This window comes from Sander vitreus, chromosome 7, assembly GCF_031162955.1.
Source record: "Sander vitreus isolate 19-12246 chromosome 7, sanVit1, whole genome shotgun sequence".
In the NCBI taxonomy this organism is placed as follows: Eukaryota; Metazoa; Chordata; class Actinopteri; order Perciformes; family Percidae; genus Sander; species Sander vitreus.
Genome location: NC_135861.1, coordinates 18,707,442 through 18,722,813, shown reverse-complemented (window position 1 = coordinate 18,722,813; position 15,372 = coordinate 18,707,442). Strand labels below are relative to the sequence as shown.

The 15,372-nt window shown below is 43.1% G+C and overlaps 1 protein-coding gene across 2 annotated transcripts in view; it reads left to right on the top strand.

Moving 5' to 3' along the window:
- The window catches only part of LOC144520974 (ERC protein 2-like), a 165,497-nt gene that overhangs the window by 110,519 nt on the left and 39,606 nt on the right, over positions 1-15,372 (top strand). For both annotated transcript variants that reach the window (XM_078255114.1, XM_078255113.1), the window contains 3 exons: positions 5,250-5,397; positions 9,942-10,103; positions 14,404-14,469. In XM_078255114.1, the coding sequence (XP_078111240.1) occupies positions 5,250-5,397; positions 9,942-10,103; positions 14,404-14,430 (337 nt within the window). In that variant the 3' untranslated portion in view covers positions 14,431-14,469. The remainder of the gene's footprint in view (positions 1-5,249; positions 5,398-9,941; positions 10,104-14,403; positions 14,470-15,372) is intronic.

Sequence of the window (15,372 nt, the reverse complement as noted above, 5' to 3'; positions counted from 1 at the left end):
TGAGACAAGAGGGGAGGAAAGAGAGAGGGTTCACCCACTAAAGATCAGCCAGCAGATACAGTGCAAGCATCTGTCTTTGTGTGTGTGCGTGTGTGTGTGTGTGTGTGTGTGTGTGTGTGTGTGTGTGTGTGTGTGTGTGTGTGCGTGTGTGTGTGTGTGTGCGATAGATTAACCCTGTCTGCTAGATTCATGCACATTGCAAGTGTGTTCTACAACTAAGGCCAAATGGCCACTCAAATTAGATGTGATTAATTACTCCAGTGTGATTCAGGTTCAAAGACTGTAAGTAATACTAATCAGCACACACACACCATGCACACACAATCACTGATTGAGGATGTGGGAGATAAAGTTTACAGGCTGGCCTATAATAATGCCCCTTTTTTATTGTTTTAGGAAGATATCACTCAGCAGAGTCATGCAATATCAGTCAGAGAGCACCCGCAGAGAGACAGCTCTGTAATCTGTTGTGTTAATTTACTGTAGAGCCTGGAAGTGATTTAGCTTGCACCGAAGCACTGCAGCCACTTTTTTTTCGGAGGTTTAATTTAGTCGGGCTCAGGATTGTCTCAGGATCATTCAATAATTTTCATTTGGGAAGTCTGTACCTCTGCTAGGTGTGATTGATGTGACAGCCATGTCTTCACAGTCAGCAGCACACATTCTGGTCATAAAAAGACAACATACTGTAATTCTTTTGAGTGTAGCTTCCTTGTAAAGGTCTAGAGGTGCAATGCCACAGACAATGTCTAAAATGTCAGAATGTACAGAGACAATTTGGGATTTTTCTGTATGGCTTTTTTTAGCTAGAATGTGTCACTGCAACACTTGTGTGGAATCAACAAAGTATCACATCAGAAGTATCTTTTATTGTAAGTAATCAAACACCAAAACCTTGTCTTTCATCAGTTGATTCAGCAGAGGCAACTTGATGACTGGGAGTGTAACAATCCTTCATTAAGTGACTCAGTGGTGGTCAGAAAGAGATGGATCTCTATTTGGCTTGTTCAGATGACTTCACAGATTAGATAAACTTCCCCTTTAAAGTGGGGGTAGGGATTAGTGCCCATAACCTTTCACCACACTCTTTTCTTCCACCAAGTTGGCCCTGCACTTAATGCATCACACATTTACATTGTCTAAGTATTCTACATTTTTGTTGTTTTTCATTTTGTGCAGTTATGTTGTGTGTATTTACAGTCACATATTGACCTAGATACACAAAATTCTTAAACTGTGTTTGCTAGAGGCTATTGTCTCTTGGGATGCAGTGGCAGTTCTACATTGAATTACACCCCGGGCGAGACCCCCTTCGAGCGCAAAATCATCAATGACGTTATTGTATGAAATCTGCTCCCCTACTGAATGATTGATACTGACGGAAAGGCCAGTGAGCCGTTCCTGGGACATGGTTGACCTCAGGTATGACTTGATCAACTTTAGTTTTGAAAAGCTCCTCTCTGCTTGAGCCACAGTGACTGGCAGAGTAAGTGCAATCCTGAGAGCGGTCCGAAAGTTGGGGTAGATCGCTGATAAATCCTTATCATCCCCCGTTCCCCCCCTTTTCCGGACCGTTCCATTTGGGAGACCAAGCAACATAGGCGCCGTTTAATGTTTTCCTCCGTGGGTGCTCACGGGCGCACGCCCTTTAAAAAAAAAGTAGTTAAAAAATGTTGCATTTCAGACGGCCGACACTAACACACACGCCTATGAACTCAATAATAAAGCCGTAAAGTAGGCTCTTTCAACTCAGGATAGGATTGGAGATGAAAAGTTTAAAGCCCATGTTGCAGGGTTTATTTTCTAATGAATTTGCGCAATTTGCTTGTTGGTAATAAACATGTAAACTGTTACCCAACAACATCAAATACAATGGATATCACAAAACGGAATAAAATACGAAAAAGTAGTACTATTTTACAGCGGTTTGCAATGATTCTCTTTTCCCCCACAATGCATTGCATTACGTCACGTTGGGGAGACGACAGACGAAAGCCCCGTCTCTGTTCACTGTTTATGGTCTCGGTCTGTGCCACTGGTGTTGCAAAATATGGCTTGGGTCTCGACCGAGTCCATGTGTCTTTATTATGTGTATAATAATATTGGAGGGAAAGTGAAACACAGCTTGGACGGGGGATGCTGTTCGGCAAGTTTAGACAGCTAGCTACGCCGATGTTTGCCAACGTTAGCGCAACAGCGTTAGCCTAGACTGCTAGCTAGGTAAATATTACGACTGCCTTCGGAGTTTCCTATATCTGCATCCACGTTGTCAACATAAGACGCAACATGTCTTAGTGCTCCTTTTATACCATCATTTTATTGAACGAAATGTTAAGCTTCGCTCCTCCGAGATGGGTGGGTTTTTGTTTCATACAAAGCTAACTGGCTATAGTTAGCCTGTATGTATGCTAGCGGAATTAGCTAACGTTGCGTAACCAGCCAGCAACTTCGGCAATCGGCAGTAGTTTCGGTGAGCTAACCACGACAGTATTGTCGCCAACCATCAACCTCTGCTGCTAAAAGCAGTCAACCTGCAGTGATGTTTGAAATAGAGACGCTTGTGGATGTGTTAGCTGTCGTGGTTAGCTCGCCGAAACTACTGCTGAAGCTGCTGGCTGGCTACGCAACGTTAGCTAATTCCGCTAGCATACATACAGGTTAACTATAGCCAGTTAGCTTTGTGTGTAACGTAACAAAAATCCACCCATCTCGTAGGAGCGAAGCTTAACATTTCATTCAATACAATTATGGTACAAAAGGAGCACTAATGCCACGTCTTATGTTGACAACGTGGACGCAGATATAGGAAACTCCAAAGGCAGTCGTAATATTTACCTAGCAGTCTAGGCTAACGCTGTTGCGCTAACATTAGCAAAACGTCGGCGCAGCGTTAGCTAGCTGTCTAAACCACTAGGCTGGGGCACGTCTCCCCAACGTGACGTAATCACCGAATTGCGTTAAAAAACCCAATCATACCAAAAACGACAGAAACTGGCCTTTAACACTATTTGGAGACATTTTTAACAATGATATACATATGTTGAGTGCTTTATGTACCCATTAATCAACAGTGGTGGTTAACCTGCAACATGGGCTTTAACTGACACATAACCGCGATCAGCTTCGTGGGTGCTCAGTATTAGTGGAGCACCAATGGTATCGGCGCCTATGCCCAGCAACCTGTTCGACCCAGAGGTGAACTGTCCTCCACTCCCCCCTCCCCTTTCCCCTTCTCACAGCTTCTCTGTGTAGTGTGCACGGTACCTTCTCAGCAAGCAGGGGCACCAATTTGCCAATTCCTCACACAATTTTTTTAAGTGGTCGTGTCGCCCCCCACGTGTCATGAAAAAATGCCGCCCCGGATGGCTGCCCGCTTCACCCGTGCCAAAAACCACTACTGTTGAGATGACAGACTATTGGGATGTGGCCTGTTGTTGGAGTTTCCCTGTCTGGCAGTGTGCTGTAAAGATGGCCATCCTGCGAGTATGTTAGGGCTGTTAATCTGACTAATTGTTTATGAACAGTGACAGGTTGTGCCGCATTCCTTGCCCATATGTGACTCTATGCATCACCTCTTCACTCTATTTGACACAGCCAAAGATAAAGGAATGGAACTGGGATTGCCATTGTGCCATGTTTTAAAATACACAATTTGTCATTGGGTTTGTTAGGCCATGAGTATAAAAATGGACTGTATGATTTTTTTCCCCCAATTTTACATTGTGAATGGCCAGGTCAAACAAAATAAGCCTGCAGTCTAAAGCCCTTGCTCTGGTAGGTACATTGTGTGTGTGTGTGTGTGTGTGTGTGTGTGTGTGTGTGTGTGTGTGTGCGTGCGCGCGCGCGTCTGTGCGCGTGCATGTTCCCATTACTGTGAGCATTAAAAGGAATAACAGTGGAGGTGTGGGGAGACGAAAAGTGTCACGTTGCTGCTTTGTGATTAATGGTGTGATTAGCTGGTCCGATCCATGTCAGAACCCACATGCATGCACACGCAAATACATGCACAACATGCAAACACACAGAGGCCTGTTAATGGCCTTGAATGGGAGAATCCAGATGCGGATAATTGTACTAAAAACACCAAATGTGGAGTCTTAAGCCAGCAGGACTTTATTCTGAGTTCAGCATGTTTATTTTCACAATTGAGTTATTTCTGCAGGGACTTAAATCATGGAATAAAAACACTCCATTGCAGGTCAATTTTTAATTAAATCCAAAGTGTATTTTAAATGCCTCCCTCCTCCTCCTCCTCCTCCTCCTCCTCCTCTTCCTCTACCCCTCACCTCACACAAACCCAAACATTACCTTGCCATGCTGGTTTAATGCCCTTCTAATTTTAAATGTGATTGAATAGTCTGAAGTTCAGCCACGTTATGTTTATCCAACTTAAAATACCTTCAGTGACTACACACTAGTGAGACTCCTGCGATGGTCATTCAGATGAACTCAGGCTCATTGTAGAGACAAAGCACCGTACATAAATTGAGTTACAGTGTGCCGTGGGTCAATGGCCATAGTGCAGGTGTGTGTGTGCCTGGCTATCTATGAGAATATGTTTGTGCTTCTGTGTGTGTTTACAAGAGAGGGCGGATAGAATGTGTGTTTATCACAACACTGGATTTATGACATCCTGCTCGAGGACAGTCATCACCGATCAGCTCCAATGGCTCAGACTCAAAGGGTTACGTAAGGCAGTCTCTTGAGTCCCGTGGGTGTACATTTGTACGTCTGTTTGTGTGTGCATGATGAAGGTTGGTGGTATGTTTTTCTCTGCACCTGTAGACAGTAATTTGGTGCCACCCCCATCTGTACACACACTCACAGACTGACGCACACACTGTGGTGACAGAGGAAAGATGTCATATCCTCCTCCCGCCTACTCTATTAGACGCCATTACACTATTACATGTCCATGAGTCACACTGAGGTACCACTATTACAGCACTTTGCAGACCACTTCAAAGATGTCTGCTTCTTTCCTGTGGAATCTCTGTCTGAGTTTAAGGAGCTCTGGAATGAGTGAGTTGGCTGTGACGTCTGCATGTGTACAAGGGCCCACAGTTGCAGATGAGGACGCTTGTGTCTCTGTGCTGTCCACCTGTCTATTTTCTGACTGTATAACAGATTTTACATTCCAACTTTATTCCAATTTAAATATATTTTATATATATGTTGTCCATTAACAATAACATTCCATCTTTCCTGTTGCACCCCTTCTTTCTACATTTCCCACTCTCATCTCTCAGGCAGCAGTCTTTGCTGGCAGCCATCAGTGAGAAGGATGCTAACATCGCCCTGCTGGAGTTATCCTCCTCCAAACGGAAGAAATCCCAGGAGGAAGTGATGGCTCTGAAGAGGGAGAAAGACAGGCTCATGCACCAACTCAAACAGCAGGTACATCCACTACAAGCCACCACCAAGCTTTTTATACATGCATATAAACGATGACTTAAATTTACAGCACTCCTGGTCTAAGAGGTTGACTGGTCTGCACATGAATCAAATGGAGCCTGGCCTTGCTTTCACCGTTTAGGACATGTGAATCAAAGCAGGACTACAAATACAAACCTGCTACAGTTGATGAAGCCTTGCCTGCACTAAAACAGCCTCATGGGCAGACTTTCGAACTTTAAAACCAGGAACAGATAGAGGTTAATAAGTCCTGGTACTTAACAGAGTAGACTTCCCCGCCCCAAACCACACTTATTGCGTTCAGTCATCATAAGCCAAACCAGTCAAGCAGGAGCTGTGATTCCAAATCCAGGCACACAAACACACAAGGAAAGCTATTCTCTTAACAATCATGTTGCAATCATAGTCATTAGATGCACTCAAGTCGCAGACGTTGTTTTTTTTATAATTGATGAGTCACTGGCGGACTTTTCTGTCTCACATCTCCTGGTCAAACAGACAAATCCCAGCACACACTCACACACATACTTACGCAAATACACCTATTTCCCTTATTGCCCTGGCTTTCAATATAACCTGAGGCTGATGAAGGTATGCAAGTCATTTAGGTCTGGTCAGACCACATCAGTGACTGAGCTAACATGGATGCTAACAATAATGAGCCAACAGCAGGGAGTCCACATGTACCGTCTCCTGAGTCACTGGAGCTTCTGGGAAACATGGTGCACTTAAAAGTCAACAGATGCAGTGGCTGGGTGTGCATTTTAGTGCAAACCTATGTTTGTTCGTCTCGTAAACGGTAAACAGTTCCTGGGGGGTGCAATTCCATTCAAGGAATTTCAAGGAAAGCCTATTATCTGTTTATCGCCATTGGATGCGTCATGTTTTCCCGTTGGGTAACCAGCAGTTACAGTCCACCTGATGATGTGATGAGCTCTAATTGCAACGATGTGGCCTCCGGGCCTGGAGAAAAGGAGAGGAGAAAAAAGGAAGGGATGAGAGAAGAGAGGGATGGGCAGAACATACAGTACACTTTATTTACATGCAAACCTGATTTCTTAGAAAGTCTTCGGGCACACGTGCATATAAATCCATGTAAACTACTGCTCAGTGCAACAGTGTACCAGACAGTGCTATCATCTTAAACGTATGGGACTTTGTCATATATTCATTTTAAAGAGGTTGTAAGGTAAGTAGTTCCTATAGGGAGTCTACTTGGGTTCCTTCCCTTTGACAGAATGAGCTCTCTGGAGGTTATGTTGTTCAACATGTCACACACCGGCTCTCTGTCTTCTGACCCATTGACACACATAGCAGGATAGCTTGCCTTCCTTAGGTCTACAACAGCCAATGGCGGAAGGAAAACGATCAGGAAATGCCAAGGAATTATGGGACTCGGAGTCTCATAGGAGAAAGCTGATCTGTAGACAGCAGATAGATTTACAGATAGCAGTGCCCTGTCTGACCTACCAACATCCCTTCTTTGGAAGATCTTGTGTGTGTGTATGCATAAAGCCGGCGGTCTAAGACAAACTTTCCTTTTTCAGACAGTTTGCTCCCCTTTGAGAAATAGGCTGTCTTCAGCACAGACAAACACACATATACAAAGATACAGCCGCACATACGAAGAGTGTAGTGTTTAGACTTCCCGAGGAGAGAGTCAGAACAAATGTGTCCCCATGTGGGAATAGTCTGAGCGCTCCCATCCTCGTGATGGATGGCCAAATGTCACTGGTGCTTTGAAGCTGAGAAAAGATGGATATGGAAATCTCAGATGTGTGCCATTTTCTGTGACTTTCTCTCTAGTTGTTTTCTCTCCCCCTCTCTTTTTTGAACAAACTTGGGCATCCATCCTCTCTCTGTGCTGAAAAGATGGATTTTGTATTCTCAGAGGTGTGTCATTTAGAACAGCTTATGTAAAATGATCTGCCTGCTTGGTCTCTGTGTTAGTCAGTTTTACTGGGATAGCATGACAATGTTACACAGACAAAAACACTCACACACAGACCTGATTAAAGGAGTATGTTTAAGTGTTGTAAAAATTGTGTAGCCTTTCTCCAGCTGCCTGTGTGTTTAAGGCCTTTCTTGTCAACCTCCTGTGTCCATATATGTTAATACAGCGCTGTTCTAATCAGGACAGGCTTGTGATTTACAGAGGGCTTGGATTGAGGTTTGGGATGCAGCTGTGAGCACAGCAGCAGGATCATCACTGCCATGTTTACACCAGCAGCTGTACTTTGATACACACTCGCTGCACACACAGTACAGGCCAAATCACCATATGTCCATGAAGTCCTCTCCTCTCCTCTCCTCTCCTCTCCTCTCCTCTCCACTGCCACCTGTGTGTATTCCAGGCTGCCTGATATACAAGCAGGCCTGGAGGCCATTACTGAGCTGTTTACTCTGCAAGCCTCTAATTAACACTAATTAAAACACACACATTCCACCACACGGACATTTTATATGCACACACCTTCTTCGCACATGCATACAGAAATGTCTGTAAGAAGAGAGAGTGTGTGTGTGTGTGTGTGTGTGTGTGTGTGTGTGTGTGTGTGTGTGTGTGTGTGTGTGTGTGTGTTTGAATAAACTGGATGGCCACATGTGGGCTGTCCTGACCACACAGTCAGATTATTCCAGAAGCAATACATCACTTCATTAATTTGTGTTTTTGTGTCAGTCCATGAAATATTAACTATGTGCACACGTGGCGCTGTGGCTGTGGCTCAGGTGGTAGAGAGGTCGCATACCAATTGGAATGTTGATGATTCGATCCCATGCAATTCCATGTCCAGTGTCCTAAGGCAAGACACTGAACCCCAAATTGCTCCCATTGGACTGTAAATGTGTGTGAATGTTTATCTGATGAGCAGATGGCACCTTGGATGGCAGCCTCAGCCACAGTGTATGAATATGTGTGAATGGTGAATGGTTCCTGTACTATGTGCTTTGAGTAGTCGTTAAGAATAGAAAAGCGCTATATAAATACTGTCCATTTACACACACATTCTAGGACGTTTGGCTTCTCATCCTACCAAACATGATTGTAATTAGATGAACAGAATCAAGTAATACAATTCTTATTAAATTAGCAGCAAGGACTAAATACACACATAAGCCTCTTTGACCCTTGGCTACTAATTAGTTTTAAAAATATTTCTCTATTAGAATCAAACAGCAATATTAAGCATTGTGGAAGAGTCTGTATGGAAGACTACAGCATACACTGTGTACTGTAGCAGTACAGTAGTTACATCAGCTGCATGGTATATGATAGTCATTGTCCTAGCCTAATGACAGGTGTCAGCTCTGTTGCATTGAGCCCAGCCCTACCCAGTCACACCTGCTAGTGTCAACACCTGAGGTCTTGGAGGGCCGTACACCTCAGCCTAGCCTTTAACTGCTTTAACCACCGGTCTGGTGTCTGTCTGAACCTTCCTCCATCCCTCACTCTTCATGTTTATCTCTGTCTCTCTCTTTCCCTCTCACCACGGTGTCCGTGTTCTCGCCTTATCTAAGCAGCTCTTCTTCAAGTTCAGCTAATTGCTAACCTCTTTAATACCAGTCACATCCTCCCCTGTGATCCTGACTGGCTTGTTTCCTCAGTCATTAGGCTTCAGCTCCATATCTCAGCAGCAATGTCCCCAGGCCTCTGACTACTCCTACACCTATAACATCTCCCTCCCTATCTTCCCAGCTGACTCTGGCTTTTTGTCTCTTCCGGCTGTCTCTCATTTGAACAAGGAAAGCCACAACATTTTGAGAGATGTGTGCATGTCTTTTCTTTGAATCATCTTTATCCCATACACAATCCCACTTCCCGCTCTAGTCATGTCTGACCTCAGGGGAAGTATCTGCAGTTAAGGGGAATAAAGCTGAGCCTGTCAATATATCTGCACCCACTCTGTCTCTGTCTATCTCCAAGACAGCTGGCCTCAATGGAGTTAGACTAATTGTTAACGTTAGTCATCCTAGGCTGTTATCTCTTTCCAAAGCAGTGATGTTGGCAGGATGACAGTCTCTTCCATAAACACTCACACAAATACACACAGATGCACAGACACAAACAAAGGACACATAGTCTTGCTTACCCATTTACAGACATGCAGAAAGATACATATTTGAGTGTAATTTTAATCAGTCATCTAAAATGAGGTTGCTTCACCCGGGCCAGAACGCCTATGGCCTTAGGCTACATGAAACACTCTTACTATGATTTGTCTAATCCAATTAAATGATAATCTGCAATATGGATGACATTTGACAGACTTGCAATACTTTCATCAGGCCCTCCGACTCACTCAATTTATGACCTGTCAAGTGTTGTTAGGGGTACTGTTTTTATCGTCTTTCATGGCTTTCAACATGCTTTCCCCCCATCCAAGAATCCCTCAGCCTAATCATTCTAAGACCAGAGAACATTTTTAAGAAACAAATAAGCAGTGTTGCAGAAATGAATGGCCTTGTGTACGCGTGTTATAATTATGCGTTATACATTTTCTTGTTTATCTCTTTTTTTTTGGCAGACTCAGAGCAGAATGAAGCTGATAGCGGATAACTACGAGGAAGATCACATCCACCCCCAACATCATCCTCACCATTCTCACCACTTGCATCCAGCAAACGTGCATCACCGAAGCCTGCCAAGAGGGCCCCCCCATGCCAACCACCGACCCGCTATGGACCAGGTCAATATAATTGTGCACACACACACAAACACACTCTCCCACACCACCACCCACACAGTTTGAACTTGTTTACACAAATTGACATGCTGTGGGCTTTCATCTTCATGCTTTTAAGGTTGGTGCAATTTCATATTTGTCATCTTCACCACCAGTCAGTTGTGGTCGGACTCGCCAGCATTAAATTTCCCCTCTCTCTTCTCTTCTGTCTCTTCTCCCTCAATCCCATTACTTCCTGCCAAGTCAGAGTTATTCATTTCATTAAGATAAGAGGCCTGAAGGCAAAAGCTGCCAAATGAGTGTTTTTGATCGATGGGATTTGTGAGTGAGATTAGTTTATGTATCATTCATCTCTCATATGAGCTCCTTCTCTCTGTCTGAGTATCATATCTAGACTGCCCTGAGGACAAACTTAATGTGTCTGTTTGAAGAGAGCTGAGGCAGAAGAATAAACTGTTGTTATCAGCACAAAGTGTTTGAGTGTTTGTGTGAGCGTGCATGCATCCAAGTATGCATACATACTGTAAGTGCATGCATGCCTGTATGTGTGCGCTAGAGGATGGATACCCGAACCGAGCCTGTCAGGACCCGATGGTACCCGTGTACCTGTGTTAACGTGCGCTTGTTGCCCCGTGTGCGCTGATGCGCTCATCTGTTGACATTTCCAAATGCCTTCCTACAGTTGCTTAATAAAAGCTGGCTTTCCACACAAACAAACATACATGTGTCATTAGTATGAGAAAAAAACGAGATTTTAACTGTGTCGGGCTCGGGTCGTGCTCGGACATAAATATCTTAATGCCTGTCGGGCTCTGCCGGGTTCGGTTACTGCTCTGTCGGATGCGGGCAGGGCTCGGACAGAAAAATGCGGCCCGATCCGCACTCTAGTGTGCGCATGTAGATGCACATAAAGATGCACACCTGAGTCTTTGTTGATACTGTGTACCTAGATGAAAAGCAATCTTCAAAGGAAGACAGATGATTTCACTGTCTTTCCATTAGCTGATAAGAGCTTCTAGTTATTTCAATGCAATATAAACTCAGTACAGCTCTATTGTTGTCAAGAGGTTGTGATTGGGGGGATTCCAAACTATGGTGTGTGTGTGTGTGTGTGTGTGTGTGTGTGTGTGTGTGTGTGTGTGTGTGTGTGGGTGTGTGTGTGGGGATTTAAGAGGAATACCTGGGGATTTCCACCTGAGTATAAATTCCCACATCTGTTCTATCTGATATGCACTATTATGTTTCTAGACTTTATAAATGTTTCTGAAACTGCTGTCTAAATAGGAGTTAAACATGCACTGGGGATCCCCTGTCCTTAATACCTCCCCAACACACGCACATTCATACAAGCACACAATCCCGCACATACCTCAGCAAAATGTAAGAGGACAGGATAGCTGGTTTTAATATTCTTTTAGCCCTTTACGCCTGTGGAAAAACCCTATTTTCGATTCCTTAAAGAATGTGAGGGTCTGGGGTTAATTGACATCCATATGCACACTTTCACTCAGAATATCACACAGTAGGCTATATTTATGTTAACATTTGCATCCTTTTCAACTACAGAATTAATCTACAAAAAAATTTAGAAGATTTTTGCGGCAAATGCTTTAGTATATGAAAGTTTAGAGTGGGGAAACGAATGACATGGAAGATAGTGAATATATTGATAGTGATAACTATTGAAATTCTGAATTAAAAAGGGAAATTATCAAGCCATCATGTCCCTGCATTGTTCTATTGTATTGCATAATACTTTGCAACTAAGGCTTCATATTAAACAATGAGCTGCTGGCGGTTACTTTTTAGTATCACACATTACTCTCCTTTACTTTGCACTTATAAATATCTTTCCTTCAATACAGTTACCAGCACTGTTTTACTGTAACAGTGTTTATAGTGTTTGACATATGAAACAGTGGTTGATAGTTCAACTTTTCAAGTTGGACTGAAAAAGACTAGCAAAGAAAGTATTATTAGGGTTGCTGGAAAATCTTGTTAAGAATGTAGAGAATAACAAAATAACGATGGCCGATTGGTTAAATCATACTTTCTATTAAACTTGAATTTTTATGTCTATAAAAGGGAACTGTTGTCCACTTTGTATGCAACATTTGGAGAAAATGGTCGTTTTTTGGTTTCAAAAGGGGGCAACAATAGAAATACATTGAACGTATAAGAAAATGCCTACAAATGTGTAAATTAGCAAATTGTGTAAATTTAGCTAAGTCAGCTGACACAGTAAATAGGAACCATGATCTTTTTCTGTCCAAAAGCTACAGCCAAACTTTATTATTTATTATTTAGTTTAGTTGTTTCTCTATCGTTCTCCCTCTTGTGTCAAGCACACACACTTCAAAAACTACAGACCCTGTTGACAGAGGTCAGCCAATCACCTCTTGGCTTTTCCTCATATCTGATATTTGACCTCATGGGGAAGTTCAGCAGAGGTCTTGTGATGGGGGGTGTCAAGTCCCTGAGGTGAGACTGTTTTCCTTTCAAACACACAACTCCTTTAATCTCCCTCTTTCAAATGTGATTAATTACTCTATTTGTTTTTCTTATACACTTTTTTCTTTATTTCTCCTAATTTCTATTTATCTACCTCTTCTCTTCTTTTCTCCATTGTTTCACTATGCTTTTTCCACTCTTTTCTTTTAATCAAACCTCTACTGTCTTGCCTTTTACTTCAATAACATAACTTTTCTTCACTGCCCACATTCGTTCTGTCCGTGTCTGCCTGTCTCTTTTGTTCTTTCCTTCAGTCCTTTCTCCCTCCATCTTTCCCATTTCAAATGCAATATCCAAGTGCGGCCAGGCCAGTGGTTCAGCGCATTGCCTGGTCCAGAAACACCACTCGAAAGATGATTGATGATGATAATGATAATGATGATGAAGAGGGTCTGCAAGCTCACCCTAGAGACCACAATGCCTTTCCAAGATACAGCTAGTGCCATGAATAACATAACAGTGACCACACATGCATTTTCTTGTTTGCATTTGCTCATACGCAGACACATACACACTGCATGGACACTCAACTGGCAAATAAGCACAAATGCATGCACTGGAATAGTGGACATAAGAACACACTTCAAGGTTTTCCAAGAAGCCAAACCGCATGTCATTCAAAGCTCATTGCTACGGTTAGTGGGTCCATCCCAATCCTGTAACTATACTCCCTGTCCTCTGCTTAATCTGTGATGGACTTTGTCTAAGGACAGGTGAAATCTAATCAGAGTAGACAAGCGCAGGAAGTGGATTCAGCCTCTTGTGATGCACCCCAGGTCTGTCTCAGCATGGAGTGTGTGCAGTTTGATGGGCATGTTGTGTTCATGTTGTTCTCATTTAGCCATGCCAGCACTACTGCCAGATACTTGGCAGCAGCCTCGGAAGGAAATAGAAAACAGCCATAAAGTTAGTTTATCAGAGACAGAATTATACAACCTTTTCTTTTAGGTTGTTGCTCTTTTTTTCTAAGCCTTAACATGCTGCCTGCTTTAGGTTTATGAGAAGTAGCACATGGTATTTGGCCTGTTTGTGTGTGTGTGTGTGTGTGTGTGTGTGTGTGTGTGTGTGTTTAACCTGGCAGAATGAGTGGTTCTAGGCCTGGCTCTGTTTACAGGGCCTGTCACAGCCATTCACTGCATGTTAGCATTTAGCATCTAGCATGTTCCATTGAAAGGCCATTATATTTATAGCTTAGCTGCTTAGGTGTAGCCTACTGAGTTTACCAAGCTTGTCACAACCACTCAGTCCAACCAAAGCCGCTGTGGACTGCAGCCAAGTTCCTTGTGTTTTTTTTGCACTGTGTAGCATAGACTTGCCTTAGCCTAGTTTAGCATTATGCAGGCATAAGCTTGGCTGTAGTGAGCTGCCAGCTCATGCTAACCATTGTAATGTTAGTGTCTGAGTGAATTAGCCTTCCTGTTAGCAGGGCTCTTGTCTGCACATTTTCAGCTCCAATGAAACCCCTTGTGTGTTTAGTTATTGGTTTCTAACAATCACACTGAGGAAAACATTTTATGATATCATACACAGCTTTTCTGAATAAAGAACATCAACAGGATTGTTTTGATAAAATGCCACAGGAGGTTTGGAGGACCATACCATTAGGCAATGAGACTCTACTTGTAAATACATAACCACTGGGCCAGAGTTTGTACAGTAAAGGATCTGGTGTAAAAGGACGCCTATTTCTGCCACATACATTTCCATTGGAGACTTTTGACATTAAGTACTAGAACGATTTTGATGATGATGACTTTTTACATGTTTTTCTTTTCTTTTTTTTTTATCACAGGACGATGAAGAAGGAATATGGGCATGATGAGCATCGCTATGGAAACCCTGCATCCATTTGTCCACAGTGAGTTTCTTTTGCACAGCTATTGTTACATTTGTTTCTACTAATTTTAGAAATAATGTATTCCTTGCAAGGGTGTAGTACTGTATATCTGCTCCAGATATTTTAATGATCTTCTACACAATAGGCTTCTTCAGTGGGCTCGAGTAACCATTAGCTGGGAACATTGATGGCACCACAATAACCACAGCATTACCCAACTCTGACAGAAGAGAGTGTAATAGAACCCGGCTCCTTCTCCCATTGCTTATGAATTTCAGTCGACTAAAGAACCTCAGTTGATTCAGAGGTTTATGGCTGCATTTCTGCAAGTGCTCCTATGCTGGTTGTGCCGCATGCTGTGTGTGCGCTCTGTCTCTATATAGGTAACTATGTGGTATTAGACAAGTACACGCGGCAGCTTAAAGAAAGCGTACCAGGGCCCATAGGTGATAAAAACGACACAGTGAGAAAAACCAGAGATGGACAAGTCTGTCTCTCCCCGCCTTACTTTTTTTAGTCGTAGTAAAGTTCTACCGGGCTACCCCACCCTGTTGTGTGCCAGTGTGTGGGGTAGTTAATTGCAATACAACACAGAACAGTCATGAGGCCTTTTTTTTAGGCTGCAAGCTGAAAAAACATAAAATGAAGAATGCAGAGTCATAAAGGATAATTCCTGTTTAGGGGGGTTTTATATCGAAGCCCCCCATAGACTCAGGATGCTTTTTAACGCAGACGTGCGGAAAGAGGTCTGTGCAGGGCGGGTGATGGTTTGCTTGGAGCTAAGACGTGTGTGTGAGACAAAGAGAGACAGCAAAAAACAGAGTTTTATAAATGTACATGTGAGAGATAAAGAAAGAGAGACAAATACAAGAGAGGGAAAAGAGAAGGGTGCTTATGTATTCATGTGGGAATGAGACAGAAAAC